The sequence below is a fragment of the Drosophila willistoni genome, assembly GCF_018902025.1.
Source record: "Drosophila willistoni isolate 14030-0811.24 chromosome 2L unlocalized genomic scaffold, UCI_dwil_1.1 Seg72.1, whole genome shotgun sequence".
Classification (NCBI taxonomy): Eukaryota; Metazoa; Arthropoda; class Insecta; order Diptera; family Drosophilidae; genus Drosophila; species Drosophila willistoni.
Window position 1 is genome coordinate 1,120,878 of NW_025814049.1, and position 26,037 is coordinate 1,146,914.

Below are 26,037 nucleotides of genomic sequence, written 5' to 3' on the forward strand. Positions count from 1 at the left end.
AAAATTTCCAATCTTCGCCAGAATCAATAGCTAAATCAGAGTGCAAAATGGTTTTTTTTTCCTCTTTTAATTGTATTAAATTTAAATTCGACATTCCAATTGACTTAAATGTAAGTCTATATTTTATTACATAGAACTTTAACTTGACTATAAATTTGTCTAGTTGTAATAGAGGAATCTCAATTGGCAAAAGTCGTTTTCTTTATGCTTTTTAAGACTTTTTGAACAAGATTTTTCAACTTTAAAGAAAGTTTTTTACAATCTCAAGGCAGAAAAGTACAAAAATGTTATATTTCTTCTGTTGAAATAATATTTAAAGAAAATTTCATTACTTCAAATTGTATAATAAGCAGATTTGTTATGTTCCTGTTAACTGTATTCAATTTAATGGCAGTTACACTTGGAGTAAATTCAAATTTTTAATCATTTTAACTATTATAATAATAGTACTGATTTCTGACTCAACAATATTTAAATGGCCAATCCAAAAAAAAGGCAAAAAACCATTTGTTCGATTTTAAAAACGTTTCTTAAAAGAAGTTTCACTTGGATTAAATTATAATTATTAGGCATCTTAACAATTATAATAATAGAATTAATTTCTGACTGAACAATATTTAAATGGCCAATCCAAAAAAAAGGCAAAAAACGATTTTTTCGATTTTGAAAACGTTTCTTAAAAGAACCTTCTGATCTAAAACATTCTCGAATTTTATTTTCGCAAGTTTTAAAAGCAATTTTGGACTTTAAAATGTGTTAAAAACAATTTAAGAAGAACAATTTATTGTATTAACCTTCTCGTTGATTGCTTGAAAAAGTTTTGAAACGTTTCTCAACAAGATATTTCCTTTGCTTGACACATTTTGAACAAGAAATTTAGATTTATAAATGTACTAAGCAATTTTACTCTACCGTAAATTGCTTGGAAAGCTTTAAAAGAATTCCTAACAAGATATTCTTCTATATATTTAGACTTAATATAGACTCCAAAATATGTTATAGCCAATTCTTGAAAGAGAAGCTTGCCTTTCTTTTCTCATTTTTTGCTTAAAAATAGTTTTCTGTATTTTTCATATTTATGTCTATAACTCCAAGGCAACAAATTAAAAAAAGAAGATAGTTTAATGTTTTGAAAAGATTTCGTGATCCAATTAATAGCCTCTTGAATTTTCTATTTGAAGAAATTTTTAAATTAAATTAATTTATGGCAAACTAATATCAAAAGCCTTTTATAGTTGTTTTTGAAAGTTTTGAAAGGATTTTTCTTCTGGAATTTTGTGTGGAATAAAGAGAAATGTGTGAATAGAAATAAGAATTAAGGTCCGTTGTTTTCCAATTGTTTGATTGTTTAATTGTTTGTGTGCTTGACCTGCCCCCCAAAAATACACACACACATATATATACACACACATACACCTTACACATTTTACTCTTACTCTCTTAATCTGTCTGTCGCGCGCTCTCTCTCTCTCCCTCTCTCTCTGTTACTTCCCTTTTTCCTTATAACAAAACAAACTTTTCTAATTTTCTTCTGCCTAATTGTGTCATGCTGTGAGCTCTGCTGCTCTCCTTTTTTGTGCATTTGTTTACTTCCTTTTTTTATATATTCATTCTTAATGCCTGTTTGAAATTTGTTTTTGTTTGATATCAAAAAAAATGATAAAAACCAAAATTAATTTTTATTAATTTAATATGAAAAAACCAAAACAAAAGCTTACAAATAAAAGAAAATAACCCAAAAAAATAACCAATATGATAATAATAATTTGCTTGCTTGCAACAACAACAACAACAACAAACCAACAACAACAACCAAACCAAAAAGCATGAAATGAAAAAACAAAAAACAAATTAACCGAAATGAAAATTTTTTGAAAACGAAAAGAAAAAACGAAATTTGCAAACCAAACGAAAACAAATTTCAGGGCCATCATCAACAACGAATCATCATCACTTGTTACTCGAAGATTCCTCATCCAGTCAACAACAACAACAACTCAATGGTGGAGGAGGAGGAGGAGGAGGCAGCTCAGCAGCAGCCGCAGCAGCCACATTTGAGCATTTTCAAAAATTAATGGGTGCGGCTGCAGTCAGTCAATTGCAATTACAACCGCAGCAGCAACAGCAACTGCAGGAGGAGAGTTTCACCTGTCCGCAATGTTATCGAACCTATCGCCGTCATGGCACACTGCGACGACATTTGCGTCAAGAATGCGGCAAGGGCAAGAGTATGGTTTGCTCTGTTTGCGGTCATCGTACCAAAAGAGCCGATCATTTGCGTCAGCATGTGCGTAAGAAGCATCCAGAGATTGCCATGCGATCGTTATTCAAAAGACAGCAGAAGCAACGTGCAGCAGCAGCAGCAGCGGCAGCAGCAGGAACCACCACGACGACGACGACGACGTCGACTTCTATGAAATCGGAAGACATTGTTGATTTAGATGACGAACTTCTACCAAAACAAGAGGACGAAACTTTTATAGTCGATGATGATGATGACGATGTAGTGGATGATATTTTAGATGATGATGATTCTCCCCAACATCATCATCATCAGCAGCAGCAGCAACATCTAAATTCAAGTTACTATCAGCAGCAATTGCATCAGCAGGCATTGCAACAATTGCAAATGCAACAGCAACAATTGCAGGCATTGGCAGCAGCAGCTGCTGTGGCAGGTGGAGGAGATGCTGCCGCTCACTGAAAGACTTTGACTTCCCCAGAAAATCTCGTTAAACCCTTTCTCTCTCTCTCCTCTTTCTCTCAATTAACTAAACTGAAATATTAACCAAAGATTGCCCGAAGCATTTATATAATTTCTCTCTCTATCTCTTTCATTTATTATTGAAAAATTCTTTTCCAGCGCAAAAAATCAAAAACAAACAAAAGTTGAAAACTAAAACACAAAATTAATATTTACTTATATATAATATATAGAAATATATATATTTTGTAAATTATGATGATGAAAAAAAAAAAAAATATGAATGAAGAAAAAAGTGAAAATTAAAAATAAAGAAGCAGCATTTTTATATATACATATATCAAAAAAATGTGTTTTCAATGCATGAAAAGAAAGAAACAAAAACCATGTTTAAATTAATTTAAATTTTATTATTATTATTTTTGGTAAATAACAACATTTTCTCTATATATTATAATTTAATTATTTCTTTTTTGGTGTGTTTGAAGCCTAACTTCTTGTGTGATGATGAGGCAAAAGGAAGAAAGAATCATTGTAAACTTTTTTTTTTTTTGTTTTTACTCTCTCTTTTTTTTTGGCATTGGTTTAAACTAATAACTAAGTTATAATTTAGGTTTATACATTATTTTCTCTTACGTTTTTTTTTCTTTCAAAAGTGTGTGAAGCGAATAAGAAACAACAACAAGAAAACACCCACAACAACAACAACAAACACCACTTACACTTACACACTCGCTCTCTATCTTATATTAAAATATATATATACATACATGATCTCTCTCTCTCTGAGAAAAACTATCTTTAAAAAACAAATCACTGGCAAATTTTTAGAACGACCAAAAAACCAATCAACAATTTTTACAGATTTAAGGACGCTTTACTGTAATTTTGCCACGGCAGTTGTCAAAGCAGCAGCCACAGCCAAAGTAGGCGACAACATCGTCGGCAGCAGCAACAACAACATCATTAACCACATCAGCAGCAACAGCAACACCCTCGAGCAGCAAGTAAATGAAATTTGTGAACCCGAAATAAGCATACGCAGAATGTACAAGTGTGGAGGAGCGTCAGTAGCAGCAGCAACAACCACAAAACCCCCCCACGGCAGCAACAGCAGCAACAAACTGCCATGCAATGCCTCAAATTGCAGTGGCTGTCAAATGTCTGCAGCAGCAGCCGCAGCGGCCTCATTTCAGTTGGCCAATTTACTCAGTAGTCAACAAGCAGCACCACCTACTCAACCACCACCACCAGGAGCAGCAGCAGCAGCAGGAGCAATACAAAGAAACAGCAGCAACTGCAATATATCACCACCAACTTCTGTTGTTGTTGCTGCTGCTGCTGGTGTTGTTGGTGGTAGTAAAAAACCAATGATACAATTTCATTGTGAATTTTGTAATTTCAATTGCACTTGGCGTTACGATTTGAAATTGCATTTGCGGCAAAAACATGGCATTCATCAATTGAAAAAGGCGTGAAACGACCAAGGATAACAAAACAAAACCCACACAAAAAGGATTAGCAAATGAGAGAAAGATAAAAACAAAACCTGGCTGTTGTTCATCTATGATAAATTTGTTTAAAACTTAAGCAAGAAAATACCATTTAATCATAATTTTTTGTTGTTGCCAAAAGTTAAATATATGTGTACGAAAAAATCAAAAAAGAAAAAAGACATAACTAAACAAAACAAAAAAAAGGATATTTATTGTTTCTGTGTGTGTGTGTTTATGGAGAGAATATTGGGAATATATTCTCTCTCTCTTTCTCTCTTTATATATATTGTGAGATTTTCTTCCAGAACACTTTAGAAAACACATTTCCATATACTCTGTTTTAATTTTAATTTAGATAAATTTTTTTTAATTGTTATATTTGTCTTTAGATAAAGTAAATTTTAATTTTTGATTTAGTTTTTAGTTAAATTTAAATGTAATTTATTTGTATTTATTTTTATTAATTTTTTTATGTAAAAGTTGTGTGTAGAGAAATTTGTTTAAAATTATAACTTTTAGAGTCAGTTAAAAAGTTGAGTTGTTTAAAATTATTGTATTTAATTGTTTAAAAAACTTGATTGTGTGCCTTTTTATGTCGATTTGTTTTCCAATTTAGTTTTTGTTTTATAAGTTGCAAAAATTTTAAGATACAAACATTTTTTTCCTTTAAGTTTAGTTTAAGTTAAGAGCAAAGAAAAAAAAACAAAAAACAATTTGTGTGTGTTTATTACCCCACAACAACAACAAATATTGATCGAACAATCTGTCTTATGTTTATGATTTTTTTATTTTCTTTTCATTTTCATTTCAAAAACAAAACAAAAAACTAAAAAACCAAAATTCCACTTCATCACCATAAAAACTAAAAAAAAAAAACCAATTAAAATATTAATTGAATAATACTAAAAACAAAAACCAACGACAACAAAATTGCATCACCAAACCACAACCACACAACAACACCAACACCAACACCAACACCCACACCTATCCACCCACTTAACTTTGATCTTGGTTCCGATCTTGAAATCAGATATGAAATATGATTTTGGACATAGCGTTTTTGGTGGCGGCGGGGACGGCGAATTGGGGAAGGAACGTTTCCATTGCGCTGTATGCAACAAGAGCTATTTGAGGAAACGCCATCTGCAGCGTCATATGCGTGATGAATGCATCGGCATACCGCCGCGTTTCAATTGTGAATTCTGTAGTTCACGTTTCCGTCGCAAATATCATATGGTGCGACATTTGGTCTCAAAACATGGCATTCCACCGGCCATTGCCCAGCAGACGACGGGCAGTGGTTCGCGCACTAGTTCCACCAGTCGTGATGGACAAGGAGGTGGAGGAGTAGGAGGAGGATCCGGAGGAGGAGGATTGGATGGAATGAAATATAATTCTCAGACAGGCCTTGGCGGCTTAGGTGGCGATTGTGGTGCCAGTGTGGGCAGTGCTGGTTCTCACAATGGTTGCGAAAGTCCACCCATACCCGAGAATCTATCGATGCGCAAAGAGAACTATGAGAATGAGCATCACAATCATCATCATAATCATCATATTGTGGGTTCACCGCGTTGCGAGTCGCCGCATCATTTAATGCCCATACCCACATATGGTTTAACTGGGGCCATAACAGCCATTTCAGCAGCAGCCGCCGTGGTCGAAGAGCAGGCAGCAGCAGCAGCAGCCATAGCAGCGGCCAAGGCTGCCAAGGACTTGTTAGTGACAGAAGGAGGAGCCAAAGCAGCAGCAGCAGCTGGAGCAGAAGACGAAGAGTCATCGGCAGAGGCCACAGGAGGTGACATTGTTGTAAAACCAGAACCTGTTACACCCGGCAAGGTTCAACATTTGATGGATGAGGAGTGGAATATGAAGCTGGGCCTGCAAATCATATCGAATTCATTGCTCAAGGAGCGTTTGATGAATACCATGCCATTTGCTTATAACAATAACTAAACCCAAAAAAAACAAAACAAAACAACAAATTTTCTATTCATAGATATATGAGATTGTGTGTGTGAACCAAAGTCAAAAAAAAAACAAAACAAAAAATTATATATTTATTTTAATTTGTCGTAAAAGAAAAAAAGTCTTATATATAATATATATATAAGTAAACCTATATATGTGTACAACTCCAGAGAATCTCAAAGCTTAGACATTCCAAAAGAAAGCAAAAACAAAAGACAAGGACAAGAAAATGAAAAACACAACTTTTTATTATTTAAAATTTGTATAATTTATAAACATTTTATTTATGTGTGTGTGCGAAATGTGTCTTAAACAAGGAAAACAAAAGAAAAATCTATATATATTACAATGTTAAAATCAAATCATCTCAGCGCAGAAGATAAAACTAAAAAAAATTCGAATTTGTATTATCTAAGTCCAAGAAAAAACCATTAAAAAAGAAAAACATTCCACCCAAATGTCCCTCCCAAAAACAAAAAAAAAAAACGATTTGTTAGTGATGTAAGCAATAATTTTTTGTTTTTTTGCTAAAACCAAATGATATATGTGTACGTATATATATATATATATATATATGTATATCTCACTCAAAAGAATACTCAACGAAAAAAAAGGACAAAGAAAAAAAGAACGCATGTAAACTATTCTCGTAATATATTTAAGTCAAAAGTCTCAATTCCAAATGATATATGACCAAAACTTTTTTGTATGCTCATTAGGTTTATAAGTATTATATTTATCCTCAAAACAAAAACTATATTATTAATAAAAACCAAACAAAAACTATGCAACTTATTTATATCTATAGATATATAGACATCAAACGAAATATTGAATAAAAACAAAAATATATACAAAAGAACCAAGAAAGAGAAAACGAAAAAAGAAAAAACAAAACTCTTGAAAGAAGTTTATTTTTCATGAACTTCTTTTTGTGGGGATTCTAGCAAATATTCGATTGCAAAATGAAAAAATTTTTTTAGATAAATCGAATTTTTGCTAGATTCTTGTTAATATTTATTTAACCAGGCATCATGTTGTCTATCTCTCTCTCTTACTCTCACTCTCACTTTTCACACTTTTTCCGCCATTTTTGTCATCCTTTTTTGTTTGTTTGTTTTGCTTTTTCATTATGCATTTTTCGTTTTATTATGTGTCGTCGTCCTTTGTCGTCATTTTGGTTTTTCCTTTGCTTTTCTTTTATTTTTCTTTTGGTTTTTCCGCTGCGCGCTGCTGCTATTGTTTGGAGAATTTCACTAACCTATTTTTATTACTAAATTTCTTTTAGATAAACTCGAACTACTACTACAACACACTCAACAACTAGAACTACATAAGAAGCAAATCAGAAAAAAGAAAAAAAAAAACCAATTACTACTTCCTCTATCCACCATCCTCTATCTGTGTCTCTGTATCTATGATGGATTGTGTTTCGGGATGAAAGCCAAAAATGAATTGAAAAACGAGAAAATGAATACAGAAATTATTTAGCCAAAATCGAAACTGTTTATTTTAGATGTCGTCCTATAAGTATATATGTGTGTGAGCCTCTTCCTGTGCCTATATCCTTCAGCTGTGGGTGTGTGTTTGTCTCTTCTCATCTTTGTGTGTGTATGCGTGTGTGTGTGTGCTTCTTGTCTAATGTCCAGAGTTTTTTTTTTTTGCTCAGCTTTATTCTATAATCTATATACATTTATATATATATTTATTAAATATTTATCGATATTGTATTTATGTGTGTGTCTTTTTAATAATAATCAAAATAAATTTATTTAACACTTGATGTTTTTCTTCTTCAACTTTTACATATATATATACATATAAATATATATATATATATATATATATACCAATCATCACACAGCCTTTCTCTCTGTCTCTCTCTCTAAAACTTTTCTTCTTTACCATCTATTTTTTTTTTATGGGGTTTTTGCATTTAAGTGATATATAACTATATATTATAGATCTTTTTTTTAGTTTATAGTATATAATATATATATATATTTTTTTTTTAATTTACCCGTCAAAATGTTTTATTTTTGGAATGCCAAGTCATTTATACAAATATATATATTTTTTTAAATTTATAATTGTAAATTTCATTAATTTTTTTTCTTTGTTTTCTTATGGTTTTTCTGTAGCGTCGTGTTTTTTTTCTTTTGTAGCCTTTTTGACTTGCTCAAAACAGAAAAAATTATAAACGAATAAAACAGAAAAAACAAATATTCAACAGTCAGTCAATATCATACAGTCATTCCTGCCTATATAACTCTTTCTCTATATATATAAGTCAACAACAGATACAAAAAAAACAAAAAACCATCTTTTACCCTTCACCATCAACAACTACAACAACAACAACACCATCTCACCCATTACCACCACCTACGCGTTGTGTGTGTTTTCTCTTCTCTTCTTTTCTCTCCACTCTCTCTCTCTCTCTCTATCTTGGCAAATTGCTTGTTTGCTTTTATCCGCAGATTTTGTTTTAACCTGGTATCAACATGCCTGCGATCAATGCGGCAAATCGTATAAAACCCGTAAAAGTCTTAGCCGTCATCGTCGTTTTGAGTGCCGATTCACCACGGAGCGTCCAATATTCCAATGTCCAAGTTGTAATTATGCAGCCAAACGCAGCGATAATTTGACCAAGCATATTAAAACTCATTTTGCTAAAATGAAAAAGGATTTCTTGCCATTGGCATTTCAAATGCAGGCCACCAGTTGCCTGCAAACTAAATGGGAAACTGCTTAAAACAATCGACCAAAGATTCAAATATACCTCGAAAAAAAATAAGAAACTTGTCGTCCAAAAGAATGAAGAAGAAAAAACCAAAAAAAATTAAAAATTAACTTTGTTAAGTTTAGGTTTTAGATAACTTTTAACTAAGCTTCGACTGCAATGCAATATACGACTTATGTTTTCTTTATTTTGATTTTCTTTTTTTTTAATTTTATGTCTTTTGCTTTAAATTTTGCATAAATTGTTGTAATTTATGCAAATTAAATGCCATAAAAAAAAACCAACCAAAGTTAAAGGGCCAAAACCTACGACCTAAAAAGAAAAAACGAACCAAAAACCATTTGCCAAAAAAAAAAAAAAAACAAAAATTTAATTTAAAATTCAAATTTGAAAATGTGTTTTGCATTGCAATCGTTGTCGAATGCTCTCTCATTTTAGATTTAAGTTCTCTTTGCCATTTGCATCAAATATTGTATGCTTTAGTCAGCGCAATTTTACTTACTCATTATGTTTTTAAGTTAAATTTTAAGCGAAAAAAACCAAAAACAAACAAAGAAATGAAAACAAATCAATGGAAACTGAAACTAAGTCATATTTAAGGTTTAAAGACTACTGAGAGTAGATTTTGATAAAGAAACTTTTGCATTCCTAATTTAAAGAAACCAAAAACAAAATATATAGAAAGACAGTGAAATTAATTCAAGACTTAGGTTCTAGTCTAAGGCCATGCCAAAATGAAAACAAGAAGAAATGAGAAACAAAGTGAAACCAAAAAAAAAAAGAAGAAAGAAGAAAATTTCGTATATATATATTTTTAATATAGAGTCGCTACAATGCTACAAATAAGTTCCTTAAAAAACTTGATAAAATTAAAGAAAAATAACCAATAGCTACAACAACAACAACTACTAACTTAAAAGATAATCATTATGAAAGATCTCAATACAAAGTTTACACAAGTGTTACAAAAGCAACAAACAGTACAAGAAGTTCATCTACACACAAAATAATGAAACAAACAAAAAAATAGTTCAAATATATACAAAATATATTTTTTATATAAATTAACATAAACGAAAAAACAAAAAAAAAAACCAAGCAGCCAAAAAACTACTAAAGTAAAGTAAAGTTCAGTTAAAAATATATTATTATTCATCTTTTTTTTTTGTCTATTAAACAAACGAATTTGTGAACAAATTGTGTCAGTGAAACATAAAGCAAAAACCAAACTATACTAAACTAAACTATATAGTTAGTAATTTAAGAATCAAAACAAACAAACAAACAAATCTATATATATATATACATATGTATATAAAGTTACATTTACAAATCTTTTGCCACACATGAATTTTTGCCCCCCACACAAAATGTAAATGTAACTTTTGATACAAATATTTTTGATAACTATGCAGAAAACATTTGAAAGATGAAATATTTTTTATATATAAACCAAATCGTATATATATATATACTGAGGTAACAATATTTTTGTAATTTGAATAAAAATGAATACTATACAAAGTAAATTGTAAACAATTTTTTTTTTCTCTCTCTTAACTATTGTTGGGGTAAAATTTCTCTTCACTCTCTCTCTCAACTCACTCTCTGTCTTGTGTGTTATTCTCTACTAAAAATGTTTCATTGCAGCTGCCGTAAAGCCCAGCACCAACGCCTCATACAAAGTCATCATCAATCAGTCAATCAGTCAATCAATCAATCAGTCAATCAATCAAACAAATCATCTTCACCAACTCAAATCAACTGCAACTCTCTGCCTGTAGCCTAAATGCTCTCACGCTTCACAAAAAAAAAACAAAAAATGCCCACAAATCACATAAAAAAAAAGTTAAATTTTAAAAATGAAACAACAACAACAACACCAACCACACTAACTGTAAATATCACAAACAATTTTTTATAATTACTTATTACAAAAAAATTGATTTTTTGTTGAATTTTTTTTCGAAAAACAAAAATTGACTAAACTTTTGGATATCGAAATTTTTTTTGTGCCAATTTTTTTTAAACTAAGTCTCTCTATCTTAACTTTATCTCTCTCTCTATTTCTCTATCTTTCTGTCATTTAGTTTTTTAAGTAAGAAAAAACAATTGAAAAACTCATGCAATGAATTTTCTCTCTTTTCTTTGGCAATTTTCTTGTCTTTTCTTTTTTATCTTATAGCACCGAGCAGTTACTCCAATTCCAGCCAAACACCGCCACCAACTCCAGGCGGAGGAGGAGGAGGATCGGGTGGCGGTGGTAGCTCGGCAGCGGCAGCCCAATCTTTAATACGTGATTATTGGTATGAGCTTAAATTCTCCGATTTGTTTAAATTTATCAATCCAGATGGACGTTATCAGTGTCCACGATATAATTGCCTAAAGAGCTACAAAGATGCCAGTTCATTGCAACGACATATCAGGTGAGAGATGATGACTATATATGTACCTATATATCCTTGTAGGGGGAAAGGGGAAAACATTTTTGAAGCTTGGTGTCTCAAACAAAACAAATCTCTATGATTCTTTCTTCCTCTCTCCTTATACTTTAGATATGAATGTGGTGGACAGAAAAAATTTCGCTGTCTGATGTGCGGCAAAGCATTTTCCCAAAGCTCCCACCTAAAGCGACACCTTGAGTCTGGTGTTTGTGTCAAATATTACTTATGAGATAATGTTTTCTTTAAAATCAAATAGAATAAGCTTAGGCAAAGCAAAAGCAAAAGCAGAAACAACAACAACAAAAGCAACAAGAGCAACAACAGCAACAAGAACAACAACCACATCAACCAAAACAGCAGCAGCAGCAACAACAACAAGCAACATGATTAACAATGAACAACAACAAGCAAAAAAGTGAAGCAAAAATTAAAACAAATTTAACAAGATTGAGTAAAGGAAAATAGAACAATTAAAAATTAGCTAAACAAAAACGAAACAAAAAACCAAAAGGAAACAAAAAAAAGAAGGAAACACAAGAACAATTACAAATAACAAACAACAACAAAACGAATTTATTGGATGCCACATCATTTATAAACAAAAAAACAAAACAAAAACAAAAAAAAACCTAAAAAAAAAAGAATCAATATTGTTAAAACTGAGCATAGAAAAATGTTAAAAGAACAACAAAAAGCATAGCTATTAAAGAGAAAGATGAAAAAGAAAGTATAGATCAACCATATATATATCTATATATATACATGCATATATATATATGTGTGTGTGCATATACATACATATATATATATACCTATACAACCAGCAGTCAGTAATGAAACATTTTATATAGAATTTTAGTAATTGTAAGAGAGAGGCAAACAAAACAAAACAAAAAGAACAAAAAAAGAAAATATATATATAACAACAAAACAAAATAATGAACACACACACACGAGACGACGCAAGGAAGCTAAGAGCAAAAACAATTTTAGTCAAACTAACCAAAACTACGTAATTTTAGTCGAAACAACAACAACCAACCAACAAAAACAACAAAAAAACAAACAACTTAGTGAAATTAACAAATATATAATAGTAAACAAAAACAAAAGAAACAAAAACATATATAACAAAAACGTACTGTGTTTATTTGTTGCCAAATATATTATATATATATATCAAAAGTATATATAAATATATATATACATATATACAATATATATATATATATATATATATAAAATAATAATATTAATAATAATAATGATGAACAAATATTTGTATTGTTGAACACAACAGCAAACAACAACAGCAACAACAACAACAACAACAACATATATTTTCAATTTCATAGAAGCTAAAAAACAAAACTAAAGAAACTCAAGACTTTGGCATGCCAAAGCAGTAACAAAACATCCTTGCAGTAGCTGCAAAAGGACAAGGATAAGGGCCAAGCCTCCACAAGGGAAGGCCAAGTGAGGAAAAGTTAGGAAAACCAACTGTGAAAACTTGTGAAAGGAAGGAATTGTGTAAAGCCTCTCCTCTAGCTGCAGTATGATATAATATATAGTATTCTGATCTAATCTAGCCATATACAAAAGAAGCTTTACAATTGGTCAGGAGAAGTTTCCTCCCCTCCATCCCTCCATCCATTAGCTCTGCAAGGATGTTGACAAAAAGAAATACATGTTGTTTGAGATTTGAGAGAAATGCAAAAGGCAGCTAGAAGTTAGAAAGTGTGAGAGAATAGAGAGGCCATATAAACGATTTGTTGGTTCAAAGAACAAACATTAAATTAAAATACATATATATATATATATATAAAATTACATATGCATGTACATCATCTATATATATATGTGCGTATATGTGTATATATGCTATGTTAGCAAAAATGTTGTCTGTTGAAGAGAAAAGATGAATGAATAATCCTGTGTTTATATTATTGTTGAAAGTAAGCCAATTGAGAAACAAGCAAAACAAAAAAAAAATAGTCAAATATATATATCGAGGAGAAGCAGCGCCTCTCATTTGTGCCATCATTTTTTGAAATCAAAATCCACCAAACAAAATAATAAAGAAAACTCCAAGCTAAACCAAAAGTCAAATGATGCCCCGCCACGAAATGATGAATGAGAAACAAGAAAAAGAAAGAAAAAAGAGAACCCCCCCCAGAGATCAAAATGATATACTCATCACTTATTATACATAGTTGTCTCTAACGTTTTGTTTAAACAAAAGCAAAAATAATGAGAAGGAGCATGAGAAGAAGAAGGATGCAAAAAAAAGCTTAGGAATTAGAATTAACAAAGAGAGAACATTAAGAATATGTTGTTCAATTGCATACTAATACATACAAAGAATACTTGTGTTTTTAACCAAAACTAAACAAAAAAAAAAAAAAAACAATTGCTATGAGTGCCATTAAACAAATTTAAATATAATAAATTATTAAAAACAAAAATTGTATAACTTACAAAGTATAACAACAATGAAAAGAAAGAAAACAATTTAAAGAAAAAAAACAAGAATAATATATATATTAGTTAGGGCAAAAATTATGTTATAGATTTGTTTTTATATATATACACACGTACATATACATATATACATATATATATGTATATATTGTTTGTTGATTGTTGACATATATTTGGTTTAAGCAAAACAAAACAAAAATCATATAAACCCATAGATACATGCATATATACCTAGAGCTATATATGGACAGTACAATAAAAGAAAAATAACAATAGCAAAAAAAGAAAAATATTAATGCAAACAAAAAGAAAACTTTAAAGTTAAAGCAAACAATAGCATTGACAAAAACTCGAATTATATACCTAAAAAACAAAAAAAAATCTATATACAGAGAGAGGAGAAAAGTAGCCGCGAGACAATTTAGCTCCAAACTGCTACTAAAAACAAAAAGAAACAACAAAATAACAAAAAAAAAAAACGTTTGCTTAGTTTTAATTAATGTGAAATTTGTTTAACTTACTTTTTATCTTGTTCCAATCTAAGCCACCTTAAAGTCAATTTTGAAATGAAAAATTTTTGTGAATTCTTCTCCAATCCCCATTGAGAACAAGATAAATTGGATTTAGTTGAATTTTTTGTTTTTTTATTCTGTTTTGTTAATCTAAACTGTAATAATGATAACTAGCTAAATTACTTTGTTTTTATTTTTGCGCTTTTCTAATTCTTTTTTTTTCTGTTAAAGCTTTAGACTAATTTAAAAAAAAAAAGAAAAAAAAAATAAACAACCAAAAAAAAAATGGATTAGAACATTTAATGTTTTTTTGTTTTTTAACATTGTTTTTATCTTATTAATTTGATAATATTATTAACTTGTTATTGTTATTACTATTATTATTATTATTATGATTATTATTATATATTATATTATATTATATTATATTAATTAATATTTATAACTAGAGTTGATCTAGCAAAAAAATAGCCTAAACAAAGTTGTAGTCAATAAGATGTTGAAGAAGGATGGAAAGATGAACAAAATATACTCCAAAGAAACCAACCAAAAAATATATATACAACACACATATACATATATACAAGGACATATACATATACCTATATATATATATTATATATATATATATATATATATATTTAAACTGAACAAAAAATAAGAAATGGAAACAAGTTTTAGTAAAAGTGTATTTGGTATCAAAAGTAAACAAAAAAGAAACAAACAAGCAACATATTGCCATATTTAGCAGACACATAAAACAATAATTACCAACAGCAACAACAACAACAACAACAAGAACAACAGCAAAAAGAAACATCATAAAAATTGTAACTTGTAACAGAAACAAAAAACGAATGTTGTTTATTTTTTGTAGCGAAATATATATACATATAGATATATATATATATCTGTATATATATATTTAAAAAGAAAAAACAAAATATGAACAAAAAACAACCAAGTAAAGTGTTTATATATACATACATATATATACATTATAAAACATATATATTTATTGTTAAAACAAAAAAAAGAAGAGAAAAAAAAAAACGAAACCACGGAAAAGGCGAAATTATGAAACAAATTTATACACAAGAAAATTAAAAAACAAAAAAAAAAAACAAAACCAAAAAAAAAATATATATATAAAATGAAGCTGATATTGTTAGTACCTTAACAACAACAACAACCAAGAAATATAAGAAAAAAATACCAATTAATATTATTAATAAATTGTAATAATAACAAAATATATAGTAAACACACACATACACACACACATATACAAACACACACTGACATACATAAACAAACACACTGACACACACACACACACATAACGAGCAAAAAGAAACATAATGAAAATGTTAATGAAATTAAAAACAAAACAAAACAAAAAAAAAACCCAAAACAAATTTGAGATTCAGTTTTTATTAATTGTTATATTTTAATTTTTGCAAAAACGAAAAAATTGTGAAAATCGTGGAGTCGTTTATATATACACACAACAATGTTTAAATGACAAAAACAAAAAAAATTTGATAAAAAGTGGTAACAAAATTTGCAAGAAACAAAAAAAAAAAAACAGAAACCAAAACCCATAATAAAGATTGATATTGAAATGTTGAAACCCCAAAAAAAAAACAAAAAAAAAAAAACTATTTCATATTTTTATTTCGCAAGGAAAAATTTGGGCAAATTTTTCAGGGCGGGTAAATTAACTAACATAAATATTTTTCATATATCATTTCAGATTTGCTGCTTCTGTGTCTAAGTTATAGATTTAAGTTAAAAATTTCTTAATTTTATTTTAAGAGTTTTTTATTTTTTAAGTTTTGAGTCAGGTCATTGGCTTGGTCCCAATGCTACCGTTAAATGTCTTAGTAGACGGTACTACCTGCAGCTAAGAGCAAAACAAAGTTTAAACTATATTTACATTTTTTTTAACAAAAAAAAACCTGCTCTAAAATAAGCTGGTAAGATTTTACTTTATACCAATTATTTTTGATTTTAACTATTTTCTACTTATATGTTTATTGTGTTGTAGTTTTTAAAACGTTGAGTAAGTAGCTTTTAGTTGACAAAAATCGGTAAATGGCTATATTATATATATATGACTATATATCCATTCATCTTTCAACTCATTTTCCCACCATATCAAGTTGATTTTGTTATTATGATTTTGTGTTTGAATAGATTTTGATTTAGTTACTTTTTAGTATACATTTGAATTATGTGCTACGTGTGTGTGTGTGTGTTGCTGTGCTGTATTAACCTATTATGTTTTCTTTTTTAATATTTTAGAATGGAAGTCCATAACATCATTGAATCTGGTGCGAGAGGTTACCTCAATAACGACGGCATCGCCGCATATCTGTCCACGCTGTGATAAGGCCTACACGTATAAAAAGAATCTCTCCAGACATTTGCGTTATGAATGCGGTTTGAGGCCAACTGAAAAGTGTCGCCATTGTCAATATGTTGCCCGCTATAAGCATAGTCTTAATATACATCTTAAAACCCAACATCCAGAGCATTTCAATGATGACAATCAACAACAACAATTGATGGAACAGACACAGACAAGAACACCGCGTGGCCTTTTCGAGTCCAAAAATGGCAAAGAATATGTTTGAGATCGATATATATATATTTTTTGAATTTAGTTATAGACTTTTGTGTGATAAGGTTGATGATATATGTGATCTCTATTTTGAAACTTTATAGGCATCAGGTGAGTTGCCTAAAAGAAAGGACAAGAGCCAATTATAAGGGGATCTAAAAATTTAATGCTAAAAGTAAAGTTTTTTCTCTTAGATTGTTAATAAAAAAAGAAATTTTCTAAAAAACAAACCGAAAACAAATTCTAAATGTGTCATTATTGAATTTACTTTAGAACTTAAGACATTTTCTATAAAATAACTAATTTTTTTTTTCTATTTTAATTTATTGGCAAGGTGTTTATATGTATATATAAGAAAATTTATTATATCATTTAATGGTGTTATGTTTTTTGTCCTTTAAACTCATCTTACCACACACACACACACACACCCACACACATACCCACACATAAAATTATAGCCATAAGCACTAATTCTAATGAAAACGGGAAGAAAATTGTTTGCTTGTTTTTTTTTCTCTTTTCGAAACGAAATTTTAAAAAAAAAAAAAGAAGTGAAGTGTGTTATACAGATGCAGGAAAGAGGAAACGTTTATGAGTTTGGTAATTCTTGTTTTTCGTATACTAAACTAATCTCTTTTTCTCTCCAATCAAATATGTTTACTTTAGCTTCCTCCTCCAAGCAGGATAAGGGCGAACAGACCGAAACCACACCGGATGAATTTGAACTGGACGATTGTCTGCTGGAGAGTAATGATATAGTCATAACACAGAACAAAGATGGTTTCGTTTTGCATGTCAAGAAGCTGGGCAACATTACGGCTGCCAAATTGGGTTCCAATCAAGCGGAGGAAGATCATCACCATCATCAGCAACAACAGCAGCAGCAGCAGCAGCAGCAACATCATTCACATCAGCATCATCAACAAACGGCAGCTGTCACCGTCACCGGACCAGCTGGTCAACCCACACAGACCATAACCGAACTATTGAATGCCGCCGCCGCTAGCCATGCGGATGTTAAACCCACTCTAACTACCTTGACAAGCACACCCATCAAATTGCCATCTTCGGAATGTGGTAAGTCACCAAAAAAAATTCAATATCTACGACTATTTCTGTATCTTTTAGTGCCAAGGTTTTTCCCATGAGATATATTTTTTAGCATACCTCCTTAAAGCTAGTCTATAAAGTTTAACAAGATTTATTTATTTCATTCGAATGTGCCAAACTTATAGAAGTATATAACTTAAATATTCTTAATTAGCAGGAGGGGTCAAGTTCATATGGCCACAACCTTGTTCTTTCCTTTAAATCAACTCAAACTTGTTTTTAGACAGTTCAAGCTACAAAGTTGCATTTATGTGGATCTCTTTCTCTAATTTTTATGGAAAGAAACACTATATCAGATAGTTTCCATTCATCCAGAAAGAAGCACTATATCAGATAGTTCCAATAGGTTGCTCAAAAATATAAAAAGTATTTGCTTTTGAACTCTATTTTTTCCTATTGATTATGTTTGCCAGATTCATTGAATCAATCTCTCATTTAACTTCTTATGCATTTATAAGCAACATAAAAGAATTACCAAAAAAAAAATTTATAGCTATGTGAATATGTTGTTTTAAGATTGATCTGTTGTTTACCAGTTGAAGATCTGTTTTTCATTATTGATCAAGATAGAAAAAATTAATTAGAAAGGAAAGTTTTGTATGTGAAAAGCGTTAAATCCAATGCTGATTGAATCCAAACGATTAAATATATAATTTAGATAATTGAAAGATAAAAGGATTGTCCTTTTTTATATAGAAATTACCGATTCAAAAGTCTAACGATTAAAGAAATAATTTAGATAATTTAGGCAGATTAAAGGAATATTTTATATCAACATTACCCATTCAAAAGTTGAACAAATTAAAAGAAAGAAAGTAAGCCGCAAAAAAGTTGAAAACTTTTATATTTTTCATTAAGATGAATTAAGCCATTCTAAAATTAGTCAAACAACTTTATATTTTCCGATTTAAATGGCTTAAGCAGAGATGGATTTTGGGTGGGTTAAGAAAGAAGACAAATTATCCTTCCTAAAACCTCAATTCTCACTTGAAACTGATAAAATTTTGATGTCGAAGATACCGCTGTAATAGGAACACTAGTCAAAAAAATATTTTCAATTATTTAATTAATAATTTAGTTTGTTATCTATTTAAAAATGAAACTAAAATGCATAGTAAGAATAAGAAAGGGGTTTTTATATGCACACGCTTATGTGGCTATGAGCTAAATAGGACTAAATAGACTCAAAACAGGTTGCAGGGTATTGGGAGCAGAAGGTATAAACGGATGCCTAATACCGAAGGGTATTAGGAGCAGAAGGTATAGAGAGTAGACTAGTTGGACTACATGTTAATGACATACTAACCTGAGTCAATAAGTCGCCATTCAAAAGGTCTTATATATATTGTATTGTATTAAAGTATAGGATAAATTTGTAAACTATAAACCTAACTATATTTTACAAGCACTGGCAACTAAGGCCTTCGGCTTAGACGAAAACTAAATCCATACATTAGCCTGGGATTCGAACCCGGATCCTTGTTGTTCAGTTCACTAAATGACTAGGCCACTTAGACATCTGGAAGATTTTCTTTTGTAAGCTTTGCTAATATTTGGTTTCTTCTAGATTAGTGTTTTCTTTTCTGAATAACAATTTAATGGAATCTAACTAATCGAAATGTGTTTTGTTTTTTTTTTGCTTTCTTTTTGCAGAGATTATTGAAATCAAGAAAATGGTACCAGCTTCCACCACGATTGCTGCACATCATCATCATCCGCATACAAGTAGCACCACAACCATAATACATCCTCATCACATAATACAGCATGTGCCACAGGAAGCCACAGGATCGCATCACCAAGAGCAGCAGCAGCACCAGCAACAGCAGCAGCAACAAATCCAAATCGAGGAAGTTCCACAAAGTTCCCACCAAACTCATCATCAGCTGCAGCAATCCACGGGGCAAGTACAAAGCATAATTACAACACATCCGGGTCAGACAATTAATCTGGTTGGCCTACGTAATGTGCAATTGGCCACGACCAGCGATCAGAAGGCAAACACCATTGGCTCGCGGATACGTTATTCGCGTGGCAAAATTATTGGACCCACCACAGTGAGCAATTTGCAGATTGTTGAGACCCATGAGGGCATTAGCCATCAGCATCATGAGCTGGCCGATGGCACCAAATATGAGATCAGTGAAATTGATTTGAATAATCCAAATGCTTCGGCAGCCATTATTAGTGACCTGGTGAAATATGCTGAGATCGATGACATTGAATTGCCCGATGGCACTAAAATTGGCATTGGATTTGCTCCCTCCGAGATTACAGAGCATATGCAGACATCGGGCGGTGAGACGCACATAACAACGATTGAGCATGAGCCTCAGGAATTGCAGACAGTGCCACAGCATCATCAGGATCAGGGACAGCAAACGCATCATATACATGCCAGTCAATTGCAGACGCATCACATTCAAACTGTGGTCCAAACCGATGACCATCATCACCACCAGCAGCAGCAGCAACAACAACAGCAACATCATCATCACACCACAATTCATTTGCAGGAAGATGATGGCGTCGATACCATATTACCCGAAGAATTGGATGTTCATGATACGAGCAAAAGTTATACCATACTCACAACGCGACCCATGAAAGAGGAATCCGATGCTGGTGGCGATCCAAGTGGCATGACCTATGAACTCTCGCTAAGTGACTCCTCATTGGGTCCATGTGATGATCCCGAATCGCGTTACGTTTGTCGTCATTGCGGCAAGAAATATCGCTGGAAATCGACACTGCGACGTCACGAGAATGTGGAGTGTGGCGGCAAGGAGCCATGTCATCCGTGTCCCTATTGCACTTACAAGGCCAAACAGCGCGGCAATTTGGGAGTCCATGTGCGTAAACATCATCCGGAGAAGCCGCAATTAGAGAGCAAACGTGGACGTAAAATCTAAATAGACGAGTGAGTAGAGGAACGATCATTGAGTTCTTTGGATCTACTGCAAGTTTAATGTTTAATTCTTATCAGTTTACAACTTTTTTGATTTGTTGATTATTTTTTAGTTTAAGCTTAAAACGTTTCGAAAAACAAAACAACCTTTTCGCATAGGCTTTAATTTATCTAAGATTTGAATACAAAAACAAATAACAAAAACAAAAATCATTTGTTGTAATTGTGCAAAAACTATGAAAAGCAGAGATAGTAAAAAAGAAAACAGAATCACAAACTAAAAAAAAAAATCTGAAAATTAATGTGCAAGTATTTTCATGGAAATGACACAAAAAGAATTCAAGAAATCAATATATATATATAAACAATATCAAATATATATATATAAAGTACACACACATTTGATTAAACATGATTAATATTATCTTTACAAATTTTAGACCTTATAAAGCATATATATATGTATAATTATTATATATGTCTCTGTGTGTGTTACAAACAAGAAGAACAAAACAAAAATCTGAAAAATTTTTGCTAACACAAAGAAAAGAAAAAAAAAACAGAAAAAGTACCTAGTAAAAAATAAAAAAAGAAAAAAATCATTGAGAATAGTTTAAACCTTTTTTGTGCAGAGATTACAAAAAATTTAGATTTTCAAATATATATATATATATAGAAATGTTACAACAACAACAACAACAAAATGCACATAATTGTTTTTTTTTCTTCTCCTTTTTTTTATACCATAAAAAACACGAAAATCAACTTTTTCCATGTAACTTATTTAAGTGAAACGAAAACAAATTTTATGGTAAAAACTAAAAACTGTGTCCCAATTGGAGGCTTAAATAAAAAATAAAAAAAAACAAACAAAAAAAATATATATATAAAAATTGTTTCTCCCCATAGTTTTTTCTCAAACAAAAATTTAGCAAAAATTTATTGTAAATTTTTTTTTTATCTTTTAAACAACATTTGTGTGTGTCTCCATTTAAAAAATGCAATGGAAATATACCAATTGAATTAAATAATTAATCATTTTTTTGTGTGTGTATTTAGACACTTTTAAATTGATTGAAAATAAACAGAAAAAACAAAAAAACAACAAAAAAAAAACATTTAATTAATATAATATACAAAATATATATGTAAACATAAATATACTTATAGAAATTATATTTTGAACATAGTTGTATAAATAAAAATGTCGAAAAAATAAATAAAACCAAAAAAAAAAACAAACAAAATTTTATTTGTAAAAGAAGCTAAGATAAGAAATTGTAATTAATTAAAAATGAAACTCTACTAATATATTTTTCTCTTTTTACAGGTGAAGACCACTAAAAGATGCAAAAATTTGGATTATTATTTTAACCTTTATTTTATTTAACAATTTATTATAGCCTTGACTAACGTATTTTTCTTTTTCTTTAGATAATTAACTCTGGATATATGAGGATTGTTAAGGTGTACACACTCGTTTATGGCCATGGAATTAATTAATTGTAATTTACCTTCCTTAATTGATTTATAATTAAGTGCAACGAATAATCAATCAATCATGTTTAGCAATGTTTGTAAACAAAAAAAAAAAAATGAAAAAATAACTACAATTAAGCCACAAAAAAAGAAAAAAAAAACAAATTTTGCAAGCTCTTCCCCGTTTTGTCTAATGTTGTTGATACTAAAAACCCAAACAAAGCATCGAAACCGAACGAATTATCCTCTTCCCGCAGCCAAATCCCAAGTAGGATGTGTGTGATTGTTGCCTCCTCAACTCAACTACAACAAACAAACAAACAAAAACAAACAAAATCCCAGCAGCAGCTTTTAATTGTGTTTTAACTAATTTGATTTACTTACTTACTTTTTTTTTGGTTGTTTTTTGTTGTTCTCTACAAATAAATATGTATTTTTTATAAATCCCTGCACAAAAAAAAAAACAAACTAATTGGCCTTAATGTTGCTCAGTTTTCTTTTTTATTTATTTAAGTTTTTGTATATACTTTTTTAATTCTAAAATATTTATACATTAAATATTTAGTTTCTCAACCTTATTTCGTCTCCTCATAAGCGTCTAACCTCATTTAATTTCCATGTAATTTAGTTTTTAAAAATTATGCTTCCACTAATTAATGCTACATATATTTTCCCTTAAGTTCTGCTTTTTTAAAAATATGTGTGTGTGCGTGGGTGTGCGTGTGTGCGTGTGTGTGTACATGTGTGTGAATGTTAATTTAGCTTTTTTTCCCCTTCTTTTTTAGTTAAGTTTCAGTTGTTTTTTTTTTTTAATTCGTTTCGTTTTGATTTTTGATTTTTGTGTCCAGTCTCGAAAGTAATGCTTTTATTTATTTTTCGTTCTTCTTTTCTTTTGTTTTTTATTCTCTTTTTTTATATACATACTTTATGTGCTGTTGTGACCACACCAAAAACACCAAACAAAACATACAAACAACAACAACAACCCAAAAACCCAAAAACCGATATTAGATTTGAGTATTACCCGCATTGCCGGACTAACATGGAATGAATGGAATGCCCGTTTGGCCATGCCTTTGGTTACCTTGCGTGAGGGTGTACGACCCTTGATATTTCCCACAGATTTGTCTGTCGAAAAGCAGCAGCAGCAGCAGCAACAGCAACAGTCGTCGGCAACAAGTGGCATCAAGACATCAGCCTCATCAATAGCATCCAATTCCAATGAGACCAGCGAACAAAAATCAACAACAGATTGTCCAACAATTGTTTTAAAAACCGAACCGAATGCAGCCTCCACGCCCAACAACAGCAGCAGCAGCAGCAACAGCAACAACAACAACAATGGCTCAAGTTCAAAACAGCAGCAGCAACATCATCATCACAAAGGCAATAATAGCAGCAGTTCCACTGGCGGTGGCAAACTGAAACATCTAACCGAAGAGGAGGCCACCGTTTTGATGCTCAAAGCTGTGGCAGAAAAGCAAGCGGCAGCGGCTGCGGCAGCTGCTGCCGTTGCTGCCAATAGCAGTGCCGATTTGAGTTTTGGCGATGATAATGTCAATTCAGGTGGCAATAGTAGCGATTATCCATCGACATTGAGTGGAGCTGTGACCTTTGCTGATGTCAGCGGGCCAGCCGGACTCTGTCATATAAATATATTGAATAGCATCAGCGCCATGAATAATCTTATAAGTGGCTCCACAGCAGCAGCAGCAGCAGCAGCTGGAACAGGAGGAGGAGGTGGTGCGGCTGGTTCAGGAGCTGTGGTCTCTGCTACAAATTCTAGCAACAATAATGGTGCTGGGTCACTAATTGACAATGGTGCTGGTCACCCATGCCCAGTCTGTGGACGTGTCTATAAATTGAAATCATCGCTGCGTAATCATCAGAAATGGGAATGCGGCAAAGAGCCACAATTCCAGTGTCCATTCTGTGTGTATAGAGCCAAGCAGAAAATGCATATTGGTCGTCATATGGAGCGGATGCATAAAGAGAAATTCAAATTGGATGATGTGAAAAATTTCACAGGTGCAGATCTAGATGGAGGAGTAGGAGGAGGAGGAGGAGCAACAGCAGCAGCAGCTGTAGCCGCGGCAGCAGCAGCAGCAGCCTTGGCCAGTGCGCCGGAATTGCATACGCATTTCTCCTAGAGAAAGTAAAAGAAAGAAATGGAAAGGCAAAGCAAAAAAAAGTCATATAAAACAAACAAAATGAAATCGTTAAAGTTGGAACAGTTATTAAAACAAATCAGGGATTATTAATTAATCACAATTGAATATTGAAACGAAACGTAACAGACAAAGGATTAACAAAAACAAAAACACACACACACCAAGCTCGGGAAAAATATAAACGGAATCAGTGTGCCAAATTAAGTTTAAAAACTAAAACACAAAAAGGCAAAAAAAAAAGCATATATCTATCATATATGAGAAAGATATATATAAAGTTAGTTTTATAAGTTTTTTTAATTCGAAAACATTTCGAAACTACAAAACAAAAACAAAAAGAAACACAATTTGTTGCAAAGCACAAACAAAAAAAGAAAAATTGAAGCCATTTTCATACACACAAGAGTATATAAACAACTTATTTTTTTTTTGTTATTTTTGTTATTAATTGTTTACAAAAAAAAAAACCTATAACACAAAAAGAGATAAATGAAAAACAAAAAAGACAGCAAAGTGATCAGTAAAATGATTTTACACTCAAAAACATAGAAATGCAGCATTCCACAAACAGAAAACAAAACAAAACAATTACAAACAAAATGAAAAGACAAAAAAAGAAACAAAAAAAACTTTGTACAATTCAAACATATATATACATATATATACTTAGGCATTTAGACAAAACTTGTATTTAGATTTTTTTAATAGGCATATACTTTATATATACGAAACGATATTAAATTTATAAGCAGCTCAGCCAACTCAGTGGATAACAAACAAAACAAAACAAAAAAAAAAACAGAAACAAAAACAAAGCAAGCTTTCACAAAACTCAGACCATATTAAGATATTAGTAACAAGTTTTATATAACACAAAAAGTCAAACAGAAAAAAAAATAGATAGATTCTTCATCAACAACAAGAAAAGTTTCAACAACATAATACCTCAAGACAAGAAAACAAAAAAACAAAAACAAACAAAAAGGAAAGGAAATTCAACAAAAGAAAAAAAAAAGAATTAATTATGTTAGGCTTTAATTATTATGCTCAAAAATTTATTAAAAAAAAGTGCCTTTTACTTCAAAAAAAACTTCAGCAAACAAAATTTTTTTGGCATATGGACAAGAAAACATTATATATGTAGATATATATATTTATATTCGTAACAGCCATATATATACAAAAACAAGAAGAGAAACTTAGAATTAGTTAATGGTTTAAGTCAAAGAGTCAAAGAGAAACATATCTAAAAAAACGAAAAGAAATGAAATGTGAAAGAGCAAGAGAAATGTGCGAGAAAGCAAAGCAAAAGAAAAAGATTTAAATGCTTAAAGACATTTTAAGTCTCAGGGGTACTTAGTTACATAGTTTTTTCCACAGAATATAAAA

General features: G+C 30.8%; 1 protein-coding gene across 17 annotated transcripts in view; it reads left to right on the plus strand.

The window, feature by feature from the left end:
- The window catches only part of LOC6637920 (longitudinals lacking protein, isoforms N/O/W/X/Y), a 72,048-nt gene that overhangs the window by 18,313 nt on the left and 27,698 nt on the right, over positions 1 to 26,037 (plus strand). For 3 of the 17 annotated variants that reach the window (XM_047010306.1, XM_015179331.3, XM_015179330.3), the window contains exons 6-7: positions 17,647 to 18,057; positions 19,744 to 21,087. The exons of 8 other annotated variants lie outside the window; for them this stretch is intronic. In XM_047010306.1, coding sequence (XP_046866262.1) covers positions 17,647 to 18,057; positions 19,744 to 21,002 — 1,670 coding nt within the window. In that variant the 3' untranslated portion in view covers positions 21,003 to 21,087. Of the gene's footprint in view, positions 1 to 3,568; positions 4,198 to 5,233; positions 6,261 to 7,459; positions 7,678 to 11,099; positions 11,341 to 11,469; positions 11,603 to 16,658; positions 17,006 to 17,646; positions 18,058 to 19,743; positions 21,088 to 23,488; positions 24,653 to 26,037 lie in introns of those variants that run through there. 6 more of the 17 variants (XM_023174891.2, XM_023174843.2, XM_023174876.2 and 3 more) reach the window with 6 other exon arrangements.